This window comes from Taudactylus pleione, unplaced genomic scaffold, assembly GCF_031769625.1.
Source record: "Taudactylus pleione unplaced genomic scaffold, aTauple2 ptg000191l, whole genome shotgun sequence".
Classification (NCBI taxonomy): Eukaryota; Metazoa; Chordata; class Amphibia; order Anura; family Myobatrachidae; genus Taudactylus; species Taudactylus pleione.
In genome coordinates, this window is record NW_028284593.1 from 4,156,791 (window position 1) to 4,184,678 (window position 27,888).

General features: G+C 44.5%; 1 protein-coding gene across 1 annotated transcript; it reads left to right on the forward strand.

The window, feature by feature from the left end:
• Positions 1-294: 294 nt before the first annotated feature.
• Positions 295-27,835, forward strand: LOC148519317 (serine/threonine-protein phosphatase PGAM5, mitochondrial-like). The gene is made up of 6 exons (XM_088476686.1): positions 295-494; positions 2,490-2,665; positions 4,654-4,779; positions 14,650-14,735; positions 15,831-15,961; positions 27,101-27,835. The coding sequence occupies exons 1-6, from the start codon at positions 346-348 to the stop codon at positions 27,249-27,251; spliced, it is 819 nt and encodes a 272-aa protein (XP_088332812.1). The 5' UTR covers positions 295-345; the 3' UTR covers positions 27,252-27,835.
• Positions 27,836-27,888: the final 53 nt, after the last annotated feature.

Below are 27,888 nucleotides of genomic sequence, written 5' to 3' on the forward strand. Positions count from 1 at the left end.
ATATACTGTAAATCCAACCTGAAATATGCAGTTGGGAGGGTAAGTATACTATTATTAAGTAAAATCCTGAAACCAACCAACTGCATTCCACTTAGTTTACCCATTATTTTTTTTTTCCAGTAATTTGTGTAGGAAGAAATATTTTCTATAACGTAAGAAGGGTTTAGCCTTACATTGCGTGGTATATATTATAATTAGTACACAGCTGAGCCTGAGAAGGACGAGGAGCTCGCGCCATGCCCCAGGTGTCCCGGCCGGCGGTAGTTATAAGCTGTATAAAAGCAGAGTGGAGTGTGACCAGTGGATCATGTAACAGTATAGGACACCTGAGATCGAAACAAGACGATGTCTCTCCGCAGAGTGATCGTGGCCGGGGGCGCTGCTGCCGCCGCACTTGCTGCAGCTGTGGGGAAGGTCGGGGATGATTCCCATACATCCGCCGCCGGGGCTTGGGTACCTGCCTACACCGGCCGCTGGGAGCTTAACTGGGACAAGTGAGTGTCTGGGTAATACGTGTCGTGTGTCGCAGCCGCTAATGTGGTGTTGTGCTTGCATGGTGCAGTGATTAGGTATGGCAGTGCCGGCATGGTGGTGAGTTTGGACAGCGTAGTATGTGGTAGGTGTAATGTGTTATGCGGTTCCCCTGCACAGCCTGCCCCATTACTAAATACACTGTGCTTTGTTCCCTACTCCATAAATTATGGAGACTACGGAATCTTCCATAATTCCTGAGGAAGGGTTTGGACTTGAGAGGATTTCTGTGCTGTTTGTATCTGGGGACAGAAGTGTGGTACAATATGCAGTTATTGTGCAGTGCTCCTAGTAATGGCGCTACTGGTTCTTAAGGGGAAAAGCCGTTTGTAAAAGAATTTTTTTTTTTTTTTTTTTTTTTTTTTTGTACCACTAATCAGAGACCTACTTAAATTGAGTAGCAAATGCCTAGCTTTACAATGTGCAGATGTGCTCTTTATTTTGGTAGTAGTCCCTATACTCCACTATTTGGGGCATATTTTGCAATAATTGTGAAATATTGTCTTGAGTTTTTTTTTTTTTTTTAAATAATATTGTTATTAGTAGCATTTTAACTAACTTCCCCTATGCAGAAATGGCACTCTCCTCCTTATGATGTTGCTCCGTTCTAACTTGATGAAACAAAGTGCAGGTTATTTTTAGGAGTTTGCTCATACTACCACCTTTCCTCACTGCCTCTCCCCACCCTCTGTTCTGCACCCCACTCAACCACTTTTTCTTGCACTTCTATATTTATACCTTTTTATCACCTTCCTCATCTGGTATAGTCATTGGACAAGGGGGATCTGGGGCATTGCAGGTAAGCGTAATATTCTGATATTTTGCCCTATTGTGCCGGCCGGTGGTAAAATTCACTGGCTTTTGTTGGTGAAGGCTACCCCATGTGAATTGCTCGGGATCATAGCAATACTTGTATGGCTGCTGATTAAAATTATTTTAATTGCTTTAAAAATGCTTAGTCCTTGAACAAAGCATTTTCAATATGTAATGGTCTTAAGTATTTTAAATGTTAATAATTTTAATCTATTAAAAATTATTATATTCCCATTTATTTACCTATGGATAAAAAGGGAGTCCTTGGCTGTAATGGTAAAGCATAGGTATTATTGTAGGGCATCCAAATGTGTTGAGATGCAGCACTTGGAACAATACCTAGCGATTCAGTGTCTGTGAGTCCTTGTACTTGGCCTTCCTATTAACTTCCCCACTAATTCTTTCCGATCACCTTGCTTTTGCACACTGGACATGGGTTTTAAAGTCATACGCTGTAAAAACAAACTGCACTGAATTGTCTGAGTGCTGCTGTGTTCACACAAAGCCAGGCTGTCAGAGCAACGAATGGTTATTGACCGGTCTGTTTTTTACTGTGTTTAATAGGAGGCTGTACAATGTGCATGGCATGCTGTCTGCATCCTAGGTCTTCCTATTGATCACTAGGATGCTCTGGCAAAACTATTGCCAAGCAATGCCAACAGCACATTTAGTTAATGTTTCACAACTGTAAGCAGACTTCACATGCCCAATGATAAATAGGGACTTTGGGCAAGTCTGCAACAATTTAAAGTGTGTGGAGCAATGCTGGGGTGACTGAATATGCTTTTGGAGTCCTGCTGAAAGCTTATCATATGCCTTTTGAAATACTAATAGGGTGTCGTGGAAAAGAGTCCTCCGAGAACTGGTCTGTCTTTCCTTGACATTAATTTTGCATACAAACTGCCCTCTATGGAATTAACTCAAACACCCAATTGTAACTCATTAAACAATTGTTCTTTATAGTTTTTTTTTTTTTAAGTTATAACAATAATACTTATTCTCTGTTCCAGGTTTCATTTAATATAGTGGCTGTGGTTTATCTACAAGCACCTGTTATCTACTGTCCAGCCTGTTGGTTCAATAATTAATCACTTATGTGACTGGTAGATCTATTTTGGATTTACTGTAAATTCTCTCCTTTTTAGCCGTGAACCAATGTCTCTCATTAACCTGGCTGAAGTCTCAGAAGAATCTGGTCATGAACTGAAGCTGCAGTTGGAGAAGTACAAGGCTAAAGCAACTCGGCACATCTTTCTGGTTCGACATGGAGAGTACAACAAGCTTGGAAAAACTGACACTGAGAAGGTCCTCACTAAAACTGGTATGCAGATGTTTCACCCCCAGTCAATGGCTGCACCCAGAGCTGTACGTAGTCTTTTGATGGGGCCTGGTGCACTTAGGGGTTCCCCTTATTGTCTAAGATTAAGAGCATGGTGTCCTTCGAGTGTTACTAGTAGGGTGTAAATATTAGACAAACGAATTCCACCCAGCGGGCTAGTTAATGCTTATCAAAACAGTTGTGCAACTATATATGAATAACCCTGAGGCTAACTTGGCTCAGTTTGAAACTGTTTTGTATGTGTAAATACAAAATAATTAAACCTATGCTTAATGACCTGGCACTTAAGCTTTAGGCAAGTGACAAATTACTATTCCTATAATTCCAGTGGATAGGTAGTACTCGAAGAGGCATATAATTATCAGGTCCAAGACTCAATAATAACTTTTCTCTATTTGCAGCAATTAGAGATTAAGATTTGCTAGAAAGTATTAAATCGCATGGTGTTAGATGTGATTGCATTATTGATCTCCCTCAGGTCCCTGCAGCACTAATGTTTGGTGTAGTGACCACGCATGTATGGCTGTCATTGCCTGGGAGGGTTCCTACAGACCTCTCCCAGTAATTTCTGCAGTGTAGCCCATAGACTACAGCTGTTAGCTCCATTTGGAACCTATGCTGGCTGCTTCTGTTGGAAATGGAGGGGCATGGCAGATATTGGATATGCTGTAGTCCCTCCATGTTGCAATAGTGGCAATAAAGAATTGTGGGTGCCTCTGGAAACTAATGTTTTCAGGAATAGGCCCATAAGTCACTAAACCTGTGGTGACCCACTGAGGTGTGAAGCATGCACATTACCTCATTGTGCACAAGTAGACTTTGGGCCTGATTCAGAGCCGTTCGCTATTTGTGGTCGTTCGTTCAAAAACAAGGGGTGGCTATTCAAATGATCCGTTCGCAAATTGCAGTCTGTTCACACCTCTAAGTCTGAACGAGCGAGCAAAACATACGCTCGTTTATTTGTTAAAAACGCCCCCTGGCCGCTCGCACAATACGTCATGTCCGCTATTTATTAGATTAATCGAGTACATCGAACAGCGTATGAACTGCTCGCTATTCTTGTGGTTGGTTTTTTCAACCGCTATTTTGCGAGCAGTTCTGAGTTAAAAAAAACCAAGTGACGTGGTCAATGACGCTGCTGTATTAATTATGCACTCCCTTAAAACGCCCGTTTTGACCTTTAAGCACGCCTGCGATCGGATCTCCACTCCCCATTTTCAAGCACCTTCCCCTGTTACCACCCACATACGCCTCATTCTGTCACTCAAAATAGCAGGCATTCGCTATATTGCGAGCACATGAATTTCGGCCGCACTGACTGGTTCGCGCATGCGTATAACGATCCGTACGCATGGGCAGTTGGGCAAACATCGCTCGGAGCGAACGGGCGGCCGCTTACGAGCGTCTCTGAATCAGGCCCATAGTCCCCTACTTGTCCTAATTATATATGTTTTATCTTTTTATGGTTTTCAGAGCGGAACGAGCGTACTGCCGCTAGCGAGTGGCTCTGAATGAGGGCCTTTGTCCTGCATGTCTATGAGAATGGCAAACATTCTGAAAATTCGAGAACAGGACTACCTATTGAAGTTGGCCAGGGCACTTGCCTCCTGTGTGCTCCCTTTCCCTTTTTTATATAGCTGCGTTTGCAGAGCCAATTCTGGAACCAGCAAACCTTAGTTGCTATGGTTTCTTGCGGGGTTTTTTTTCCCTTTGTAGGCTTACAGTTAGCATTATATTGAAACAGAAGGAAAGGGTACCGCACAGGACCTTCTCATATTGTGTACCAGCTTACATCACATTTAGTTAGCTGAATGTGATTGAGAGCAAATGTTACTTTTTTTTTTTTTCTCTTGTACAGTAAGCTATAAATGATGTATAATGGGACTGATGGCTGACAGGTTACCAATAATCTATCCCATGACAGCATGTTGTGTCCTGACAATTGTTTGGTGAAACTCTTGTGTTTGAAGGACAACTCCAAGCAGAGCTAGCTGGACAGCGCCTGGCAAGTTTGGGGTATAAATATGACCAGATTGTATATTCCACTATGACAAGAGCCAGAGAAACTATGGAAATGATCAGCAAATCACTACCAGGTGAGACCTTTCTGCAGGTAAAGATCAGCTACTCACTGTATACTAAAGCAGAGGTTCCCAAACTCAACATTTACAGTCCATGTTTTAAGGATATCCATGCTTGAGCACAGGTGACTTAATTAGCACCTCAGTCAATTTTTAACAATCTGGACTCAAGATTGTACATCCTTGAAACCTGGATGGCAGAGTTTGGGAACCTATGCACTAAAGAACAAAGTTATCCTTCAGATACTCTTGTAATACTCTGCCATCATGTTTATACTTGTAGCAGATGTGGCTTTCCCTTCAGGAGCTGATTAGCTTGTAGCTTGGGTTTCAGCAGTCTGTTTCTTTCATTGAAACCCTGCAGTGGTCAGGGTGCATTCTCTTGCACTGCATGTTCAATGTAACTTGAGAGCTGATTACAAGACCCACCTGGGCATGTGAAAGGGTTCATCAAAATAAAACCGCCAGATTTGTAAATTTAAATACCCCAAATTGCTCACTCCCTATTTCACTGTAGACATTTAGTAAAAGCTCGTAGGTCTTCATTTATTCATATATTTTCTTCAGGGTTAATAAGGCTCCACAGGGAGACCTTGGGGTGTAGGTATTGCAACTGAATCCGGGCACCTCGCAGTTAAAAGCTTTCAACTCCCAGGATGCATTGGACCATTCTCCTTATACCCCGAGCCAGAGGCACCTCAGTTTCGTTGGTGCCTGGCCGGAGTTAGCTATTTGTGATTTTTTTTTTTTTTTCCCCCTTTCTACAACTAAAGCGCGCAGCAGCAGACTGTCCGAGGGACGTCTGCCCTGCCGCTCCATCACCCCTCCGGTGCTGCAACGCCAGTTCCGATCTGGGGATCTCGGTGGGCATTCCGTGACTGCAACCGTCCTTTAGGGGACAAGTAAGGCGGGCCACCACTTGCGGTGACTCGAGTGTTAAGGTAGTAGATACCGCCAGTCTAAGGGGACAGACCGGAGGTGGACGCAGGCTCCAGTCATCATTATCCTCTAAATCACTAGGGATGTTTTGGTGTGGGAAACCAGCATCCAAAGGGTTAATATTCAGCCGGGGGAGACGGCTTCCCTTTTTAAGCTGCTCCTCCCTGCAGCTCAGGGTGCCTTTCCTCCTGGGGTCTAGCTTCTCTGAGCTGTTCTCCTCTGGCCACGCCCCCTCTGAGGTCTCTGGCGGCCATTTTCTTCATGGTGCAGTTTGCAGCTCTCCCAGGGCAGTGCGTGGTCCAGTCTCCCTACATACCTCTCCCCAGGGTCAGCGTATGTAACATGATTTCCTACCAGACACTGAGTCTCTGTAGTGCCAATTTGCAGTAATTCCTACATTGCATGTGTATGGCTATATCCTTTCCCTATTTGCCCTAATACAGGTGTTGTCATGGTGGTTCATACATAACCTCATACTGTATGTATGGTCTGTCACACACTGTTGTGTGCTGCACTGTGCCATATTTAGGCAGCAGGTCCTCGCCGCTTACCAAAGCATAAAACTGGACCAGTATATTGCTTCCCTGCTAGTATTAGTACATATTTGTGGTTGCATTGTACCTAGTGCCTTATTGTGTTATCTTAATCTGCAGAGATGTCAGACAAGGGTAATTAACACTTTTCTGCACCCATTCTGTAATGCGATTATGTCCTACAGGTTTCAGTGAGGAGAATTTGGTTCAGGATGGGTTGTGAGGTGTTATAATCCACTAGGTACCTCAAACCCACCAACATCAGTACAGGAGCCCCCTTGGGCAGTCTTTTCTCAGATGCTGGCCTCCATTGTGAGCAGTCTAGTGTCCTAAGGCGAGCTCAGGGAGGACAGAAACCTCCCGTGGAGCAGAAGGGCAATAATATTCCTGCCTTGATGACAAGTCAGCCCCTAAATCCAAACACCCTCTGTTTAAACAGAAAGGTGACTTCGGCAGTATTCCCACTGTCAGATCAGCTAGTGGATCACATGGCTGCTGCCTGGTAAGAGGTATCAACCTCAAACATTTGGCCTCATGTTACCCATTTCCTCAGGCTCTTGGTAAAAAGTGGGAATTGCCCCCTACAGTGGATTCCCACGTTACATGATTGATTAGAAGTGCAACGTTGCCTATGCCTTCCGTTTCTTTCTTGAAAGATCATACAGATAGGAAAGTGGAAATTTGCTTGAAAGTATACTTTCAGGAGCTTGTTGCCTGCCCCTCCATGGCTATCTCCTGGGTATCTAATGCTATAGAGTTGGGGAGATGCACTTGAGGACTCCTTCCCCTCAGAAGCGCCAAAGAATCAGGTGTCTCTGGTTTGCCACATTTGGATGTGGCTGCATATATCAGTGAGGCTGCTCTGTATGCTAGTCTACTGACCTCCAGGGTCTCTGCTATGTCTGCTTGCTGTTCCCTGTGGCAAGAAAGGCCTGGAGGACTTAACCTATAATAGGGAGGTTTTGTTTGGTTCAGACAAAATTGTTCGCAAAATCTGCGTTTCTGCCTTCAGCATCTGCTCTTTCAAAGTCTCGAACCTCCTCCTTTAGGTCCTTTCCTCGCCAAGGAAAATTCAAAGGTCATTCCTTTCCTAGACAATCCACTGCCAAGCCTAAGAAACTGGCCTAGAGCACAAGACTTCCTGCCTCCCAACCAGATGATAAACCCTCAGCCTGACTGGGCAGGCCTCCCTCTAGGGGACCCCAGAGTGGTAGGCTGACTTCTTCAGTTTGCCCAATGCTGGTGTCAAACAATCAATGACTCTTGGGTAAGAGAAGTGGTCTCAGGGGTACGCTCTCATTTCTTCAAAGACGTCCCCACCAGTTTTTCTGCACAGGTCCTCCCTTGGACAAGAACAAGGCCTTACAGATCCAGAAAGCCATACGGTCCTTGCTGCAAGCAGGGGTAATTGTACCAGTTCCACTAGTCCAACGAGGGACTGGTGGTGGTTCTAATCTCTGATTCAGAAACTGAATGGGTCTCATCGGCCTATCCTCAACCTCAAATCTCTGAACAAATTCCTCAGGGTGCCCAGGTTCAGGATGGAAACCTTACGCTCCATCATACTGGCTATGGAACCTGGGGATTATATGGTCTCGCTGGACATTCAGGACGCATACCTAAATGTTCCCATAACACCTTCTCACTAGTGTTATCTATGGTTTGCTATACTGCAGCAACACTTCCAGTTTCTGGCACTGCCCTTCGGCCTATCCACTGCTCCAAGGGTATTTACCAAAATTATGGTGGCCATGGCGGCCCATCTGCGGAGTCGGGGTATCCGGCTACTAGCATATCTGGACGACCTGCTCTTGGAGAGTTCTCCAGAAGTGCTTCGCCACCACTTGCAAGTGACAATTTCTGTTCTACAGGTGCTCAGGTGGTTAATCAATTGGAAAAAGTCCTCCCTAATTCATGGCTCATTTGGAGGCCCTTCTGGATTCTCACAAGCAGGGAATCTTTGACTCCAGAAAAGATCTCCATGCTACAGCAACGAGTATGCAGATGCCTCCGCAATCACCAGGTGTCAGTCCATTCGCCGATGCAGGTTCTAGGATCCATGGTGTCAATCTTCGACATGGTGGAATATGCTCTGTTTCATTCCAGGCCCCTGCCTGGGCTGATCCCTCTCCTAATGGAACGGCTTAGCCCAGCGGATCAGGGCTCAGACTACGATGCTCCCTGCGGAGGTGCGCCTGTCTGTCTTGGTGGCTACCGACATCACATCTAACCAAGGGTCACCCCCTTTTTTTGGATCGTGGACTGGACACTCCTAACGGAAGCCAGTTGCTGGGGCGCAGTGACCAGTCCACACTCCTTTCAGGGCCGGTGGACAACGGTTGAGGCATCCATGCCTATCAACATATTGGAACTTCAGGCTGTGACAGGGCCCTCATGACTGCAAAGCATTCTTCATGGAAAACCCATGCAGGTTCAGTCCAACAACTCCACCACAGTGGCTTACATAAACCATCAAGGAGGCACTCTAAGTCTGGCAGCAATGACAGAAGACTCTCATGCATTCTGACATGGGCAGAATCTAATCTACTGGCCATTTCGGTAGTTTTCACTCCGGGAGTTCTCAATTGGGAAGTGGACTTCAGCTGTCACGACTTGTATCCAGGGGAATGATCTCTTCACCAAGAGGTTTCAACTCCTAGTAGACAAATGGGGTCTCCCAGAGGTGGACCTCATGGCCTCCCAACATAATCAAACTGCCAGTGTATGGGTCCAGGACAAGAGATGCCAAAGCAAGCTTGGTGGACTCTGGAGGAAATAGGTATGCAAATTGGAAGGTCCATTTCACTGACTTGCTTGAACTGCCAAAGAACCCGAGGAAGCAGGGAGACACTGAGGCACTGTCCTGCTGGTGGCTCCAGCTTGGCCATTGGTACTCAGATCTTGAGTCTCTCAATCGACACTAGTTCCTGATGCCTCAGCGTCCAGGCTTGTCTCTGGGTCCTTGCCTTTATCTGGACCTGGATCATCTGACTTTGACTGTGTGGCGCTTGAGGCATCCTTCCTAAGGTTCAACAGATTCTCTAGCTCTAGCAACATGATGCTTAGCGTGTGTAAGCCTGCTTCTGCCAGGATCTACCAGAGTGTGGCATACATATTTCCGGTGGTATCGTACTAGAGATTACGACCCTCAGGTGTTTTGTATTTCCAGAGTCCTGGCATTCCTTCAAGCTGGATTGGACCTATGCCTTGCCTCGTTGAAAGTGAATGTCTCTGCACTCAGTGTGGTTCCAACGTAGAATTGCTCTGCTCACGGATATCCTCACCTTCCTCCAGATTCAACCTCCCTTTGTCCTCACAGTGGCTCCTTGGGATTTGGCAGTAGTTCTTCGGGTCCTCCATTTGAACCACTAGATTCGGTGGAAATTAAGTGGTTAAATGCTAAGACCTTTTTTTTTTTTCTTCTGGCTATTATATCTGCCAGGAGGGTGTCAAAGTTGGGAGCGCTCTCCTGTCATTCTCCCTTTTCTAATATTTCACCAGGACAGGGCTGTGCTTCGCACTTGCCCAGAGTTCCTTCCTAAAGTTGTTTCTAGTTTACATATAAATCAGGACATTATAGTACTGGCCTTTTAATCACCAGACCTCTCGGCAGGTGAAGCCTCCTCCTTTGGATGTGGTCTGCACCCTCCAGATTGATGTGGACCGTACCAGTTCCCTTCAGAAATCAGACTCCTTATTTGTGCTCTATGGATTTCACAAGAAGGGATGGCCAGCCAACAAACATTGGCTAGATGGCTTCGTATGACTATCTCAGAAGCTTACACGCAGGCGGACCTGCCTTTTCTAACTTCTGTTAATGCTCATTCTACTTGGTCTGTGGGTCCCTTGTGGGCAGCTCGCCGTGGCGCCTTGGCTATTTACCTTTTGTAAGATGGCCACTTGGTCTTCAGTTCAGACCTTTTCTAAGGTTCTATGCATTTGATACCTTCGCCTCTTGGGATACTTCCTTTTGAGTGCCAGATTCTCTTCAGCGCAGGAGCGTCCCCACCCTTAAAAGGACTGCTTTGGGACATCCCCAAGGTCCCCGTATGGACCCTGAAGAAAACTGGTTATGGTAAGAACTCGCCTTTTTGTTAACTCTCTTCAAAGTCCACAGGGCACCCACCCTGACTCACCTGGCTTCATATGGGCTATCTTGCTGGTCACCAGTTTCCAGTCTCCTTTTCAGTTTCTTGAGTGTACCAGTCTTCCTTCTCTTATCCACCTCCTGCCTTTGGCTCATTACTAACTGAGGTGGCTCGGGGGCAGAGTATAGAGTGGACCAATGCATCCTGGGAGCTGAAAGCTTAACTGCATGGTGCCTGGATTCATTTCAATCACCTACACCCCAAGGTCTCCCTATGGACTTTGACAAAAGAGTTAACATGCAAATGATTATCACTTGTTTGGTATGATTGTTTAATCATACATTTGGCTATAATCCTATAAAATCCCTGACTTTGAAAGTGTACCTAGAAGAATTGATTATTTTGAAGGCAAAGGGTATTCAAACCAATTTTTTTTTTTTTTTTTTTTAGATGTGTCATCTGTTAAAAATGAAAACACTTCTCTATTTTTGAAAGCATTCTTTTCCACACCTGCCTAAAACTTTATAAATACAGCACATTTACATGCATTTCAGTGTAACTTGATGCTTGGAAGGTTAGAATGGGCAGTTTTTGGCTCAGATTTTCTAACTCTTCATTACTTAAACATTCTTCTCACTGGGCCTCAAATTTGAAGAGTCAGAACCTAAATTAGCAGCATTTGCTGATCTTGGTAGAAAGCATAATCTGACACAATTTCTGTAGATTTTCAATAAGCTGGGCATCTATCAAGTCTTAATACCCTATCATAGATCTTGTACTTGGCATTGCCCATGCAACTGAAGGCTATTTGGAGTTCTACAAAAGACATTTTGAACATGCGCTAGTGAAACATTATCAGATTTAAGATTAACAAAATCCCAATGTATCTTTCGGGGCAATTCAATTCTGTGTGCTATGTGGTCGGAGAATGCCTGTTATCGCTCCTTAACAAGAGCATTAAGGCATGTTAACCAGCATTCTCTGACCAAAGTGCCGGGCGCGTGACTGTTAGCGCTGCGCGAAGCAGAAAAACAGCTGTACGCCGTGCTCTTTGGTCGGATTTCTCCTCGCATCCCCAGGGGGGTGCGGGAAGAAATCCTTAGCACACCCAAACAGCGCAGTGTATTGAATAGTTGGAGTGAGCTCCTGCAGCTATTCAACAGTGTTGAATACAGTAGTGGAGATAAAATTCTTTACAGGAAGGTATAGATGCCCTAGTGTTTAACTACTGTTTCTGGGCCTCCTGAATTAGTGTTGAAGGGGTGATCAAGCTCCTGCAAGTAAAGCAATTGTACCATCTTACTGAAAATACAGTATGCACCCATACAAAGCTGCCATAAAAGATTTGATATGCAAATTACAATTTAAGATTTTTCCCTTTTTGATCTTGCACTGAGTGCTATGAATTGCATTAACATGGCAGACCTATCATATAAAAATTCTTTATTTTTTTTTTCTTCTCAACTGGTTGACCATAGGAAATGTAACTTTGTTAGGAGTTGTCTTTGTTCTCTCTAAAGCTACCCATCCCCTTGCTCACCCCATGGCTAGTTTAAAAATGTGTACAGAAGTCTCCCTGAATATGGATTGTGGACGGCATTGTTTCCATCCAATTGCTAGTATGCTTCCTACAGGGAACAAAAAATTGCAAGGACCTGAATATATGGTAATTCTTCAAATCAAAATATATCCCACTTCATTTTAGCTTTTGCTGGGCGTGTAAAACTGACTGACACCAGTCATTTCCGAGTGCATGCTTGAAGTTAGGCGATGAAGCAGGCATTTACAGCATACGTTAAGCTCTTCTCTTAAACACATGGAGTTGCTGGAAACCATTCCCAGAAACGTGTATCTTTTGAGAGGTATTCTATTAAAGGTGTGTACACACTGTAAGATATCTATGAACAATATTGTTCAATGAGAAATCCGTTTTTATGCAGCAAACGATCAACGATGCGCATTCCCGAATGGACGATGGAGATCTTTGGTCGTCCATACATGCAGGCCAACTTGGACAATATTGTCAAGAATTGCCTGTTCAGAGATGTGGCAGGATGACTTCACTGAAAGATATCATTGTGTACACCAATATAGTTTGTCCTGCACTACAGAAAGCTCAAGGGAAATCTTTCAACGATATCGCTCATTGAACAGTTCATACCATGTTAATGCAGCTTAGCACATTCTATAATCATGACAGGCAAATATGAAATGGTGATTTTGTGTAACTTTTATGCTAATCATTATGCATTAGCATTTAAACGGATACAGAGTAGATTACAATGTAAATGAACATCACTTTTGCAAACCAACCATCGTTGTCCCACTACAAATCATGTTAGTACATGCATATAAAGGGATCTGATCCACAGCTGCAGACGTGTAGCTGTTCCCACAAATCGAAATCTTAAACACTCCTGCTTTAAAAAGATGCTGCCTGGACAGTCCTGCCTACATAGGTACAATTAGAAGGTACAGTGTGCTTCTAAAAAATACAGCTTTCACTTCTTACACTTCAACTGAAAGCTGCACCTTAGTACTAGTGACCAAATTATTGATGCCAAATGTTTATCAGTCTCCTCAAATAGCAGATTAAGGTGGAGGGGAGTGGGGGTGGAAATGTTCTAAAATAAAACCTTAGGCATTTAAACTAAAGAGATGCACCTGGAATAACACATCCATATACTGTAGCTTCAAAGAGTGTTTGTAATGTGTACTTATCTATGCCTTGACAGAACCAATACAGTCTGGGGAATACTGTGGCTTTACTGAATGGGATGTGGAAGCCCGACACGGGACTTAAGATGGGCGTCAAAATACAGACTCCTATCTTAATCCCGATGCTGGAATACAGAGACTCCATCCCGAACTATGTAAGCCGGGGGCGTCTTAGCTGTTAGCCATGGAGGGAGAGTGTTGGGTTGAGGCAGGGTTAGGTTTTTTGGGGGGTGGTGGTTAGGCATGAAAAGGGGAGACTTTTGTGTTTTAAGCACGAACAGGGAGGTTTAGTTTTAGGCGGTGGGGAGGGTTAGTGTTGCCCTACAAGAAGGGAGGGTTACTATACTTACCGACTCCTGTCAGGATGCTGCTGTCTGTATTTTGACAGGAGGCGTCCCGACTGCCTGTATTACATACCCATTCCTTACTGAATAGTCTAGTGCACAGATTCTCAATCTCATTCCTCGGGACCCCAAACAGTGCATGTTTTGCAGGTCTCCTGGTCTGAAATTAGCTCCACCTGTGGAACTTTTAAATGTCAGTGAGTAATGAACACACCTATGCACCTGCTGGGTGACCTGGAAAACGTGACCTGTGTGGGATCCCGAGCACTGAGTTTGAGAACCACTGGTCTAGTGGCTCTCCACACTAATCCTCAAGTACAGCCAACAGGTCATGTGGCTATCATGCATGGGTAAGTGTAATCTATTTTGCTGGGTTGGTTATCCCACCTGTTTCCACAGAGCTCCGCAAAACATTACCTGTTTGTGGTACTTGATTATAGTGGTTGAGACTGTCTCTCTCTGTCTGGAATGGCCTAATAAAACAATGAATGCTGAACAATAGTTTGCCGCAGTTTCAGACAAATCCTGTAGACTGCCTAAATCAGAACTGTTAATCAAACCAGTTACAGTAGACTTAATACTGTGAGCACTCAGCCACACTCTAATTCGCTAAATGACCTGAATAGACTTTACGGACCTTTCAATGTAAATGCAATTCCAGAATGCTAGTAAAAGCTGACCTTGAAGCGGGTGGTGGTGGTGGTGGTGGTTGTTTTTTTTTTTTTTTTTTTTTAATCCCCCCTCCCCCTTCATTAAAAACATTCTTATGACTTGATTTGGAATATTTTAAATGAACACTGTTCATGTTAATCAATGACTTTTGATTCTATTCACTTTGCTATAAAGTTCTTTATGTAGTTGATGCTTCTCATTTAGGAAGATTTGTTCCCTTACAAGAGCAATGTGCAACTCATACTTCTAGTGTCTTCAGATGCAACCAGGATATGAAAATATGGTAATGCCAGAGGAGGCGTCTGAAAACACTCTTCCAACCGACATTGCAGATCTGAGTGCAGCTTACTCAGAATGGCTGCCGGAACTCCTCTGGGGCCAGGAAATCTTCATTGGAATACACAGACCCGGCTTTGGCACACCTACAAGACGGGGGCGACACCCCCATTTTATAAAACTGACCCTGTGGCCACCCCTCCCTACCCCAAATGACCGCCGGCCCTCCCACCACTGTAGTTGTACACAAACCATCGGGTTTGTGTACAACTATGAATCTGACTAGATGTATCTAAATATTCTCCCTTATTGCAGGTGTTCCTAGATTCAGCTCTGACTTGCTGCGGGAAGGATCGCCCATCCAGCCAGATCCTGCATCACACTGGAAGCCCAATGTTGTGGTAAGACAAGTCTGTTTCATTCATCTAATACTAGATTTGTGGTCAAGAAATCTCATCTCATGATACAAACACATAATTTAATGACTACTACATATTACAAGAGCAATCAAACTGCTATAATCCAAGAGATCTTTAAGAAATAAAATTTATTTTTACTGACCGACAAGAGGAAGAAGTGAATCTCTAAGCACAACAGGGCTGCCATCAGAAATTGTGAGCACCTTTACAACCTCACCTCCACACATGCCTCATTCTGCTGGCTAAGGTCTTTTGTCTTCCAACCTGATGAAATGCTTCATTCCTGCAGGTCCAGGAACCTGCTCTGACTTTAGGAGCTGCTGTTACCAGCAACAATCAGCAAGCTAAGCATGGCCTAGTGGTTCAAACTTAAGCAAGGCATCCACTATACAATTTTCTGTCAGATATCTGGCTGGTTGGAATGAAAACCTGGTAATGTATGGGAGCAAATGAGTCACTCATATGGTTTTAAACACAAAGGACAAAAATTGGTTAAATTTGTGTGTACTAACAAATTTGTCTGAACAACCATTATTGCCTATTTTCCAGTGTTTGAGCAAATGGATGATTGTCATTTGCTCCCATACATTACCAGGTTTTCATTCCAACCAGCCACATTGGACAGATATCTGACAAATTTGTATAGCGGATGCCCTGCTTAAAGTTGAATATTTTCAAGGCCTCCCAGGAGGTGTTACTAGGGAACAAAGGCACTCTAAGTGAGGTTTTGTGTTTAGTTATGTATACACTACACACACTTGCTTAATATACACTGAATAAATGATCAGTCTTAAATAAGGGGGAAGCACCAGTGTTGCATATGTTTCACTGGTCCTTTAGCTTCAGGGTTAGAAGCCTGGTGTAAATGCACTGCTTGTAATGGTGACAATGACCTCTTTAAAAGGCAGACACTCCAATGCTATGTTAGTGCTTCGATTCCACTTTTGCACCATATCTGCCATCCATCCTGGGAAACCTACTAACACAACAGTGTTCTACATTTAGATTTGTACAGATTCAATTACATGTGGGGAACAGGTGTTAACTTCTATAACTTTTGGAACCTGCTTCCCTCAGTACTATACAGATGGATCCCGCATTGAAGCTGCATTCAGGAATTACATCTATCGTGCAGATCCTGAACAGAGTGAGGAGAGCTATGAGATCATAGTCTGCCATGACAACGTCATCCGGTATATTGTATGCAGGTAATGTCTGATACATTCAGATTCTCTTAAAGGGCATTTCTAACTGGAAGCACATGGCCGGCAGGTTCGATTTCCTGCAGCGGCAGCCCGACAGATTAACAGATCGTGGCAGCCCGACAGCGCTGGAAATCCCAATCGTCCTCAGGTAAGTAATAACTAACCTAACCCTCCTTAGGGGTGCCTAACCCTAGCCCCTCTCTCCCTAGCCTAACCCTCCCGGGGGGGTGCCTAACCCTAAGTCCCCTCCCCCCGGTGCGCTAAACCTAACCATTCTAGATAGACGCCTGTCATTTAACCCACGCCAGGATAAAGAAGATGGCTGTCAGGATCACGTCAGCCAGTTTCCTGATTGCATCCCTTAACTTTGTACTTAAATTTAACATATCTTCAAGCGTCCCTACTGTAGGTTTCTTCTACGATCTCCCATGGCAGCCATTACAATGGGATATCATCCCTCCTATAGTTTAGACTGAATGTTTTTTTTTTTTGTGTGTTCACTCCTCCTGTGTTTTTCTTGTTTAATGCAAAATTCTTTTTTTTAAGTGTTTTTACTCTGGCAAAATCGTTCCACATGGAGACATTGAAATCAATCATTGCAGGCATAAGAAGGGGAACATTTTCTGGCATCTATCTAAAAGACTCCTCTGTACCAATCGGCCAAGAAAGTCTGAAGTATCTAAGTTTGTGTTCAGAACAAACCACTTCCAGTTTACCTATCTTCCATATGGCCTAGTGACATCGCCAAGAATATTTTCCAAAAAGTCCTCCTGCCTTGAGGCTTGTTAACAAAACTGAAGGCCAGTGACTGAGTGGGGTATATATGGAGAAGAACCTGAGGCATCCTGGGTGCTGAAAGCTGTAACAGTTTGGTGCCTGGATCTCTCCAACCACATTATCCCCATGGTATCCCTGTGGACCTTAGAGAAAAGGAGTTATCAAGGCAAGTCTACTATAAGGTGTGTTTCTCCTTCATCCACTAGGGGACACTGGAGTTCAAGACAGTGGGGTATAGACTGTGGTAGAGTAGAGCCTGGCACCTTAAATAATTTAGAAGTGTGACTGGCTCCTCCCCCTCTATGCCCCATCAGCCCCAGTTTTTAGAATGTGCCCGAGAGAGCCGGTCGCACATCAGGCTGTCTCCAGCCTTTTTCATATTTTTTTTAATTTTTATAACACTGAGGACAGGCAGGCTGCTTGCTGTGGCAGTCTGCCTGCTACGTGGGAGCCGCCGGGAAGGGCACCACACGGCTACTGCAGCCTGTGTCCGGTGACCCTGAGGAGGGGGCACACACAAAGGAGTCATCGGACCCCGAGAAGACCCGCCACTGCTGACACCGGCATGTGTCCGGGTTCCTCTCCGCCCCCTCAGCCCAGCATCCCGGCCGCAGCAGCTGTAAGTATGCACTGCTCCTGATTAGCAGGAGCAGTGGAAGTATAGCTGGGCTCAGTGACACTGTCACTATTAGGAGGGCCCGACTTTCCCCTGCCCCCGCACCACCCTCTCCCCGACTTCGGATACCAGGTCAAGGGGGTCACCAGGTGCTGTAGTCACGAGGGCGCAAATTACAGCCCCGGTCGTCGCTGGGGCTGCTGGAGGCGCGTCATGCAATCTAGCGGCGCCTATTATAGTCGGGCTCCCTCCTCACTGCCGCGCTGTGTGCACCACGCGGCTGTCGGCGCTGCTGCATAGGAGAGCTCGTTAGCAGCGCCGATCGCGCTTGCCCTCCTCACACAAGGCGGGCTGCTGTGGCTAATAAGTCCCGCTGTCTTAATAAGCGCACGGACCCGGCGTCGAGACCCGCCCTAAACAAACACTTATGGCGCGTCCTGCAACAGCGGCGCCATTTGTAAGGGTTCTCCCGCTTATTGCTCCGCAGCAGCAATAGCCGGCAAGCACGGCGCTGAGTCATTTCACTGGAGCAGTGGACATCAGCTGACGCTCTCCTCTCCTGCTTAGCAGGAGAGGTGTCCTTTTAAGAGTATGCAGTGCGGACCAGCACCTGCAAGGGAGCGTGCTTCATCCCCTTAAGGAGAGAGAACAGCTTACAATATAAACAACTCCCCCTTTTATTAAGAGTGGTCCGTTGTGTAGCACAGCGCTGACTCACTCCTGCTCGGGGAAGAAAAGGGTCCCGCCGCCGGCTGAGTCCGGGTCTCCTGCCCCTCCCCCCACAAGGGGGAGATGTGTATTGAAGCTCCGTTAACTGTAGGTCAGGTAAGTGACAGACGGCTGACTGCGCTATCACTTACAAAAAGCGCTGGAGCTCTCACTGTAGGTACAGCGCCAGTCGCACTGAGGCAGCCTGTATATAGTTAACAGGGCAGCACAGACTGTGTAATGGTTAGCATTGCTGCCTCACAGCACTGAGGTCATGGGTTTGTTTCCCACTATGACCCTGTGTGGAGTTTGTATATTCTCCCTGTGCTTGCGTGTGTTTTATAACAGCGTAGCTGTTAGCCTGCTGAGGCGGTGCTTTAATGTATAAGCTCCGGCGCTAGCTACTTCGGGGCACTTGTGTATAAGCCGCTTCGGCGCCCTCCACAGCAGTATAGCTCATTGCCCTAACACCTGCTGCTCTGATGGATATGTCTAGCCTTTTGCTGCCCCTCCCTCAACCTTGCGCTTAGCAGGTGCACTATGACTCCGCTTTATGCGGTTCTGTTGAGGGGACAGCTTATGTTAGCCGGGACTCTTCCAGGCTAGCATGGACATTTTGCGCACACAGCGCGGTATAACTTTACCCTAGCGCAGTGTAAGAGTCATCTCTGTCACTTCTGCAGATCGCTCCCCGTGTCCCGGCGCCTACAATGTACGTTGTGTGTGTGTGTGTGTGTGTGTGTGTGTGTGTGTATGTAGATGTATATGTAATCCCATATAGGGATGTATGTATATATGTGTGTGTATATATATATATATATATATATATATATATATATATATATTTATTTATGTATGTGTATACCTTTTTTCTACTCTGCTAATCGGGTGGTCTATGGACAAGCCTTATTCCAGAGAGGTTAATTAGCACACTGCGCAAGGTTGACAAGCGTTCCAGTGCACGCTTTGGCAGCACATATACAAAAATATTGTAACGATATCTGTGGGTGAGGAGAACTCTCCATTGGGTTGGGTCTCAACCCAGCGTTGGCTGAGGGGGCAGGCCTTGGGTCAGGTCCTCCCGAATCATCCATTCTCAGGAACGAGAATCCCATATTGGGCTTACCATCCCTGTGGCCCAGCATTAGAGGCCGGGACGGCCACTTTAGCTGTGTTAATAACAGCAGGCCTTTATCCCCTGTTTAGATGGGGGGATTGCGCTGTGGTTTTTCCCAAGGAACAGGTCTCCCTTTTAATTTGTTGGGAAGGCTCTGTTAGAATACAGCTCACTTTTTGGGGACAGTAATCCCTTAAGTTTGTGGATTGTTACTCTTCTGCACACATATATAGCTCAACTGATTAAGGCGAGCACTCCAGTAACAGAAGGGTCCCAGGTTCGATACCAGTCTGGGACAGCACGCTGATAAAATATCCTGCCCATTACACCGTAGCAGGCTGATGGCTACACGCAACACTTGAGCAGTCTCCCTGCGTTGAGGTAAGCCACATGTATTTATACTAAGCCCTGCTATAGAACATATACGTGTATTGCTCATGTTCTAATTTTAAATATTATCGCACCTACTAATCTTGTATGTAGGTATGCATATGTGGAGATATATATATATATCGCTTCTTATCCTTATAAGGCAGAGGTAGGATCTGTTATCAGTCTTATGTCTGGTACTTAGCTTATTTAAAAGAAGAATTCTGCAATTGAAGTCTGGACTCTCCTCATCCAGTAGTTGGTACAATAACTCCGCTTTACACCATCTCTCCCTAAGGATTTGTATGTGGGTGTGTGTACGTACCTATATTTCCACGGATGGGAAGCCGCCTGCGATTACCAAAGCTGTCAGCCTATCCATATATATGTGTGTATGTGTATATATATATATATATATATATATATATATATATATATATATATATATATATATATATATATATTTTTTTTTTTTTTTAAATGGTGGCTCTGTAGACTAGAGTCATGTTCTGCAGCTTACATAGTGATAGACATTGCTTCTATTATGAACCCTATACATGACTGGGGTCTTCTTGTATATAAAGATATGTACTTACATCCTCCTGGGGTTATAGTTCCTTCTTGTTAGTCCCTATCTATGGCGCCCCCCTTTAGGGTGATCTATGATTATTTTAACTTTGCACTTGGTAGCAAACTTATAAGACACTGAGAATGCAGGATATAGCAGGACATATATATATAAATATAGCATGCTGATCTCCCGATGCAGGAGTCTGACAAGTTAACTTGCTATGTTGGCACTACTCTTCCTTTCAAAGAGATGGCCTTCTTATGCAACTATGTTTGTCTGTATGTACGGGTGTATATATACTGATATATTCCCATTCCTTGTATGCATATTTTGTAATAATTGGCAAAACCTGGTTTTTAACCCTATTGGTTATCAATACAGATATGTCCCTTCCTTTCTCGGGATAACTAATGCACTCTGTCTATGTACAGGTACCCTTCTCAGTATAGATTCCGGTACTCCATATTATTGTCTTGTCACATATCTCAATAACATGAGTCTCTAAAGGGCCCCTAGGTACATTCTATCTGTATATAGAGAATCCAGGTTCTATTCTGTAATCAGGGATTCATTTGTTAAATTACATGAAGGCCTAGGGCCCCCGCCGATATAGGCAGGGTCAGGCCTGGATTTTATTAGATTGATGGGCGTAATACACACTTCTCCATTATAAGTGTTAATGTACTGATACTTAAACTAGTAGACCGTTTTGTGGTATAGGTATAATGTCTATATGGATACACATCCCTAATATAACAAGCTCAGGTATAGAGTCCTGTTGAACGACCTTCCTGCCTCCACTAACATTTTGCTAGTTTATACAGTGTTTTCTACTGCAACATCTCCAGACTGAAGTCCGTGCTGTAGAGCATTGGGTCTTAGCCCACTGAAGCTATTCCCTATACCTGACGGGGCAGGTTGCTGTGAGATGAAAAAGGTCAGTGACATTCTACATAGCGTCCAGAGGGCTTTTGGCTGCTCACAGGTAAGCGGGCTTACCCCACTAATGCTCAACCTGTCATTGCATAGCCGCTTTCTCCCTTATGCACCCTAGCTGCGGTCCTAGCAGCCATCTGCTCTTTTAATCAGTTGGCTCTACACTTTAGAGCTTCCCTGGTGCATAGTTTCAACATTGAGATTAATGACACTCTTTTACTAGATCTGTTGGGATTATGGACTGAAGCGCTTTGAGGGTCTAGTGCACATCTTTACATTAAAGTGTGACAGTCAATATGTCCTACGCAGGGGGCCTGGTGGATTTCCTGTTCAGTCTCTGTGGATGTTTTCATCACATTGACGGGTACCTGACTGGTACCTTCAGGGTTGTCCTAGTGCTCTAGCCTTGTGGTATGGAATGCTTCCCTATATTGGTAGCTTCCTGCGTGGCTGTTGCATCCGTGCTCTATAACTACTAGGGTATCCTGGTTGTTCACCCTATGTTCAGGCCAGCGGTTGGTACTGCCTACGCACTTCCATCATGTTGGAAGTTGTCTGTTGTTTTGGAGTTTGTGGCTGTGATTTGCTTTTCGACTGCAGGTGTTCAGTCGCTGTTTTCTACTCTGTTTTCAGAATGGGTTGTTCTGCTGTCTGACCCTCTGACAGGTATTGTAATCTCAATCCTCTCGAAGCTGCCTCGGCCTCATTCCCAGTGTGATCTCCACTCGTTGGAGACTTCTATGGTCTCTCCCTTCCGCTGGTTTACAACTTTGTAGTAGTTGGACTTCCAGAATGGTTCATGGTGACTGTTCGGCCTTGTCTTTTACCTCTCTGCATACTCTGTTAGGAGTCTGTGGACAGGATCAGCTCTGTTTCTGTAGATTGGTATCGTTATACTTGTATCTTTATGACTATGTCCAACAGTGCTGGTATTCTGCTATCTGCGACTGTTGCAGCTTTCTGTTTCTGAATCTGGTACGGTTTTCTCGAGTTTTGTTCTCGGGTTACTGCCCTTCTCATATGGATTCGGGTTGGAGTTCTCTGCTCCCAACAGTCCGGCTTGGTCTGTTTTCAGCTGAGCTTACAGTGTTAGGATGCTTCTCACCTGAGGGTGTTTTCTCGCTAGCCGCTTATTCCATTCTATTTACGCTGTAAGTTGTGGTATTTCTGTGTCTGTTCCGCAGGGAGTTTTGATTGTCTCCTGGCTCACGACATTTGATCCTCAGCTCTTGCCTTTCCGTTGAACCTCTGGTTCTTGGCGGTCCCTGTTCGGTTGGCCAAAGGGTTGGCATGTTCTCAGCACTTCCCACCCAGGAGGTTGGCTTTGGGACGTCCCCACTGTCTTTAACTCCAGTGTCCCCTAGTGGATGAAGGAGAAAACAGGATTTTGGTACTTACCGATAAATCCCTTTCTCCGATTCCACAGGGGACACTGGACGCCCGCCCAGCGCTGCATACCTGCCAGTTGTTTTGTTCCTTCTATGGTTGTGTGACTGCATGATTCCCTGCAGTGGTTTCCTCTGTTCTCCTTCAGTCGGTCTTGTTCCGTTCTGTGGTCTTCTCCTTCTCCTCATTTTCCTGTTGTCCTCCGTCTCTTCTCGGGCTCAGTTCTTAAACTGGGGCTGATGGGGCATAGAGGGGGAGGAGCCAGTCACACTTCTAAATTATTTAAGGTGCCAGGCTCTACTCTACCACCGTCTATACCCCACTGTCTTGAACTCCAGTGTCCCCTGTGGAATCGGAGAAAGGGATTTATCGGTAAGTACCAAAATCCTGTTTTTTGTTTTTTTTGTTTTTTTTCTCCGCCTCTTCTACATCTGGATGCAGCTATATTGGGGGGGAAAAATTCTTTCCTGCTCAGACAGGCTCTAGGTTTTTTCTATTTGAAAACTTCAGAGTATAAAACTTTATTAAATTGTTGTGACCAGATTGGAAAGACAAAGGTTTAGCAAAGCCACCTCTCCTTCCAGTGAAAACAATTTGAAAAGTTCAACTAGCAAAGTCCAGTAATACCTTAAGTCCGTTTCCGCATAAAGACACCAGAAAATTACATGACATGATGAAAACCACAAGGACTTGCTGACCAGCAATGTTCTTATATATAATGATTAATGTGGATTTGTCTCAACTGGAATGTTACCTTTCCTTCTCTCCAGTCAGGAGTCAAACACCCTTTGAGACTGAACTACATAACCTTACAGCAATTTCTGAACATTGCACACCATACTGTGAAGAAAAATTTCAGAGGCATATTATAGTCTAAGATTTATTCCCTGGAAAGCATCTGCTGAGGCTGTTGCCAAGTCAACAACTGCACAAGTCTTACTATTCCTCCATGAGGGGGTTTTCAAACTGTCTGGAAACTTAATCTATCAAGGGACAAATAGCAGCATTGAGTGTCCTATTGGATAGAAGACTGGCAGAAAGATGTAATTAAAAGGCGCCATCTAACAATGCCTTTTTTTTTTTTTTTTTTTTTTTCGTGGCTCCTTGGGACATGAACTTTGTTCTGAATTCCCTAATGATGCATCCATTTGTTCCTTTAAAATCTTTGACTTGGAAAATTGTCTTCTCGTAGCAATTACTTCAGCTAAGAGTATTACCCCTTTTCCACCTAAATTCCGGGTCTGACCCGGAGTTGGAACAAAGTTCCTCTCCGGATCAGACCCGGAATTTTGCCGGCGCTGACTCGGGATATTCCCGAGTCAGCGCCGCTCACACCGCAGTCGGATCTGCATAGACCCGGCTTTTGCGGAGTGAAAGTTGACGCTTGGAGATGACGTAATCTCCAAGCGCCACTGAAGCCGGACCAATCGGCCGGCTAGCAGCGCACTCCAGGTCTTCGTGACCCGGAGTGCACTGTTCCCATAGCAGGGTTTCACGGGCTACGCCCGTGTTAAACCCTGCTAGTTACCTGGGTTGGATTGCCGGGTCACTCGACCCGGCAATCCAACCCTCTGCCCTTTTACACCAGGGAGCTGCCCGGGTTAACCCTTCAAAAACCCGGGTTTTAGCTCCGGTGTAAAAGGGGTATTAGTGAGCTGCAAGCTTTGTTGGCAGAACAGCCCTACTTAAATGTTATGGCTGATGAGCAGAGTTTGTCAACACCACTTTTTCTACCTAAGGTAGTAACATTTTACCAAAATTGAGAGATCATATTGCCCTCATTTTATCGTGAGCCAAAGAATGAAAGAGAAAAATTGCTTATGTTGGACCTTGTCAGAGGAATTACTGTCTTATCTTGAAATAATTAAGGATATTAGAAAACCCAAACACTTGTTCGTTAGCCAGGTGGAATTAAAGGTTCTGCTCCAACGAAACAAACTACCTAATCTTGAAATTGTTTCATATTTGTGTTAAAAAAAAGAAATTGGTCAGAAAGTTCCCGTTATACCACTTTCAGAGAGAAAATGGCAAACTCGGCATTTGCATGCCAGGTTTTTTGCCATTTACTGTCTGATACCTGGTAATGTCATTTTCAGTGTGAAAGGGGTAATTCACTTCTACCTGGTAATTTGCTAAACCTGGTATTTTTTCCCTGTGAAAGGGTCATTTTGGGATTAAATTCCCAGCTCTCCGACCCTGGTTTTTTGCAGGGTCAGAGACCCAGGAATTTAGTCACGGGATGACCCAACTAATCGCACTCAAAAAGGGCAATGGCTACTTATTATTATTATTATTTATTATTATTATTATTTATTTATATGGCGCCACAAGTGTTCTGCAGCGCCTTACAAAGTACATAGACAAAAAAGTAACCATTGACTTACAATACAATACAGGACATGGATAAACATTGCTATTTTAGTGACATTAATGCCCGCATAAGCAGCCAAGTGTTAGTTGCCCTAGTGGCTAGTAAGAGATATTAAATTAACCACTTAACTGACTAATTCTTTTTCCAAAAACCGTTCCAAAATTGTCTTATGGTTGAATTGGGTCAAGAACATAATTTTAAACTTATCCATCACGATTTTATATTAAAAAAATATTCTTTTAAAAGACAGTATACCATAAAAATAGCAATTTGTATGTTATACTGCAGTGATGGCCATTGACTGCTGTACCATCGATGGTACAACAATCGTTAGAAGCCATCAATTGTTTAGCGATTGGTTGAGGAAATCTGTAGACCACAACTGCCGATGTTTCAGAAACCTCGATTGAGGGTTGCCATCGATTGTGTAACATTGATGGCCACCAGCAATGGCAAACCACTTGTTTTCTGTCAGACCATCGATGGTTTACAAACCATCGATGGTCGGTTGCCATTCCAAATCAGAGGCTCTGCGATATCTATCGATTATTTATATACACATATATATGTAGATTTGCCTGGCCCTTATACAAAAGGGCATAATTAGGGAGGAGGAGGAGCTGCTGAGGCCGGAGGGGGTGGCCCTGAACATAGCAGAGCGGCGGCTACCAGAGCCACCGCTGCTGCTCCTACACAACAGTGATCACTATGTGATCACTGTAGAGCCGGAGCGGGAGGATGTCCCGCTGGCGGCCCGGATATAGAGCAGAGCGGCGGCTACCAGAGCTGCCGCTGCTGCTTCCTGAAGGGGTGGGTCCGGCTGCCCGATCACTGCTGGCCACAGTGATTGGGTCACCGCAGTAGCCACGGCTACATAATCCCTGGCTGCTGGAGGTTGATAGCCCATGGAAGTTTGCCGGGAGGGAGGTGCTGATGGTGCCCGATCACTGTGGCCAGCAGTGATCGGGACACAAAGGAGGGGGAGCCGCGGGTATAGAGGGACCAGAAGGTCCCTCTGATATAGGCGGCAGTGGGAAGATTAACTTCCCATAGCCGCCTAGTGGCCATTTCTGACTGGTCGTGTCAGATACGACCATGTCAGGGAAAGCCCAGTCTGGTATGGTTGTATCTGATACGACCATGCCAGGCAAGTGGTTAATGGGCTTGGGAGGCTCAAGCTTCAGTGAGATTTGTGAAGCCGCCACATGGTCTTCAATACATACATTATGCTCTTAATGTTTCTACCACCCACTTGGGGTTCATGTTTTGCAAGGGGCACTTGCAGAATAAATGTTTCTTCTGCTTTGATATATCCCATTGTAATGGCTGCCATGGGGGAATCGTAGAAGAAAGTAGTGAATTACTCGCCAAGAATTTAATTTCTTCATGGAGACCCCATGGCAGCCTTCAGAATACCTTCCCCTTGTAGTGTTTTCCAGGGACCAATTATATGGAGACACTCAAAAGACAGAGTAAGGCGAGGAGTGAGGCTATATACCAGCAGGTGAGCGGTCCCTGGAAAATGTCCTTAAACTAATAGGAGGAGGGATGATATCTCATTGTAATGGCTGCCATGGGGTCTCTATGAAGAAAAGGAATTCCGTGTATAATTTGATACTTTTTTTTTTTTTTGGTCTTTCCTTTGGAAAGATATGCTGGTTCTAAGAATCATTCCAGACTTCAGTCTGTATTAGTCACTTACATCTGGAAAGCAGGAGATCCTAACTCTGTGCAATGCAGCTGATCCAAAACTCTTGTATGATGTGAACCACTATTTCAGGTTAAGTTAAAGACTGGCGGGTTATGTGAAAAGCATGGACAAGTTGCCCATAGCAACCAATCAGTGCCTTCCTATTTTATAGAATGTAATTGATAAATGCTACCTCAAAGCTGGTTGCTAGGGGCAACTTCACCACTAGTCCACTTCTCCATGCTTTTCACTACTATATACATTGATCCCCTATAACTTTATCTTTTCAATACTAGGGAATTTTATTTATGCAATGTGGCTTGTAAAGATGGGATTATGGGTATCTGAAAGTCTGCAGAAGTAATGGAATTAAATTGGTCTGACTTTTGGGCAATTTAACATTTTTAAAAATGAATGCCTAACCTATTAGTTAGGCAAACTTAAACCAGGGGTTGACTAGGTTTGAAGACTTCGGGTAAGCTTGTATGCAACATCCCTAACCAGTATGTAACATTCCTTTTTAAGACTTGGTAAAACAGTTACATACATTTTACACATTAACTTGCGTAGTGAAAATTAAAGAATGTGCTTATGTCTTTAGGGCACTGCAGATTCCACCTCAAGCTTGGCAACGATTAGCTCTTCAACATGGAAGCATCAGTTACCTGGCCATCTATCCAAATGGAAATGTGTCTCTGAAAATGCTTGGAAATAATGGGTTTATGCCTCCAGGTAACCTTTGCACTGCCTGAGCTATATGATAACACTGTCCATTCCACACAGCCTATACTCCCTCCTATATGCCTGCAGTAGAACTAGTCTGCTTTGCCAACAACCCTCCTCTTTGTGGAATATACAGGAGCAGTTTTCTTCAACGGAACAAACTTTAGTGAAGACTAATGGATGCTGCTTATGGAAAAAGTAATACCTGTCTCTCAAACTTAGAGTGCTAGCAGTATAGCTTGTCCATGGCTATATGAAGCATTCTAATAAGCAGCACTTTGCTATACATGACTTAAACAAAAAAAAAAAAACTGTACCAGAATGGAATCAAAGGCAGAATTTTCTGTTCAATGTTTTAAAGAGTAATCTGAAAATATTATTGCTTATTTCTGTTTTACTAGCAGTGGCTACATCAGAACCTTGAGGGGTGAGTTGGTCTTAAAGAGCAGATGTTCTGTACTATAAAAGTGGCTGGTCAGATGTGGCTATTATGGCAGTGCAGAAACTTCACTGGCTGTGTCTGTAAAATGTCTATGTAAAGGTGTCTTAATACAACACTTAGTTGTTTTGCAATACAAATGTCAATCTTTTTGAAAATAAACATTGATCTGTATATTCTGCATTGAATATTTTAAATATAGGTTTATTAAGCAGAGCTGTACCTTT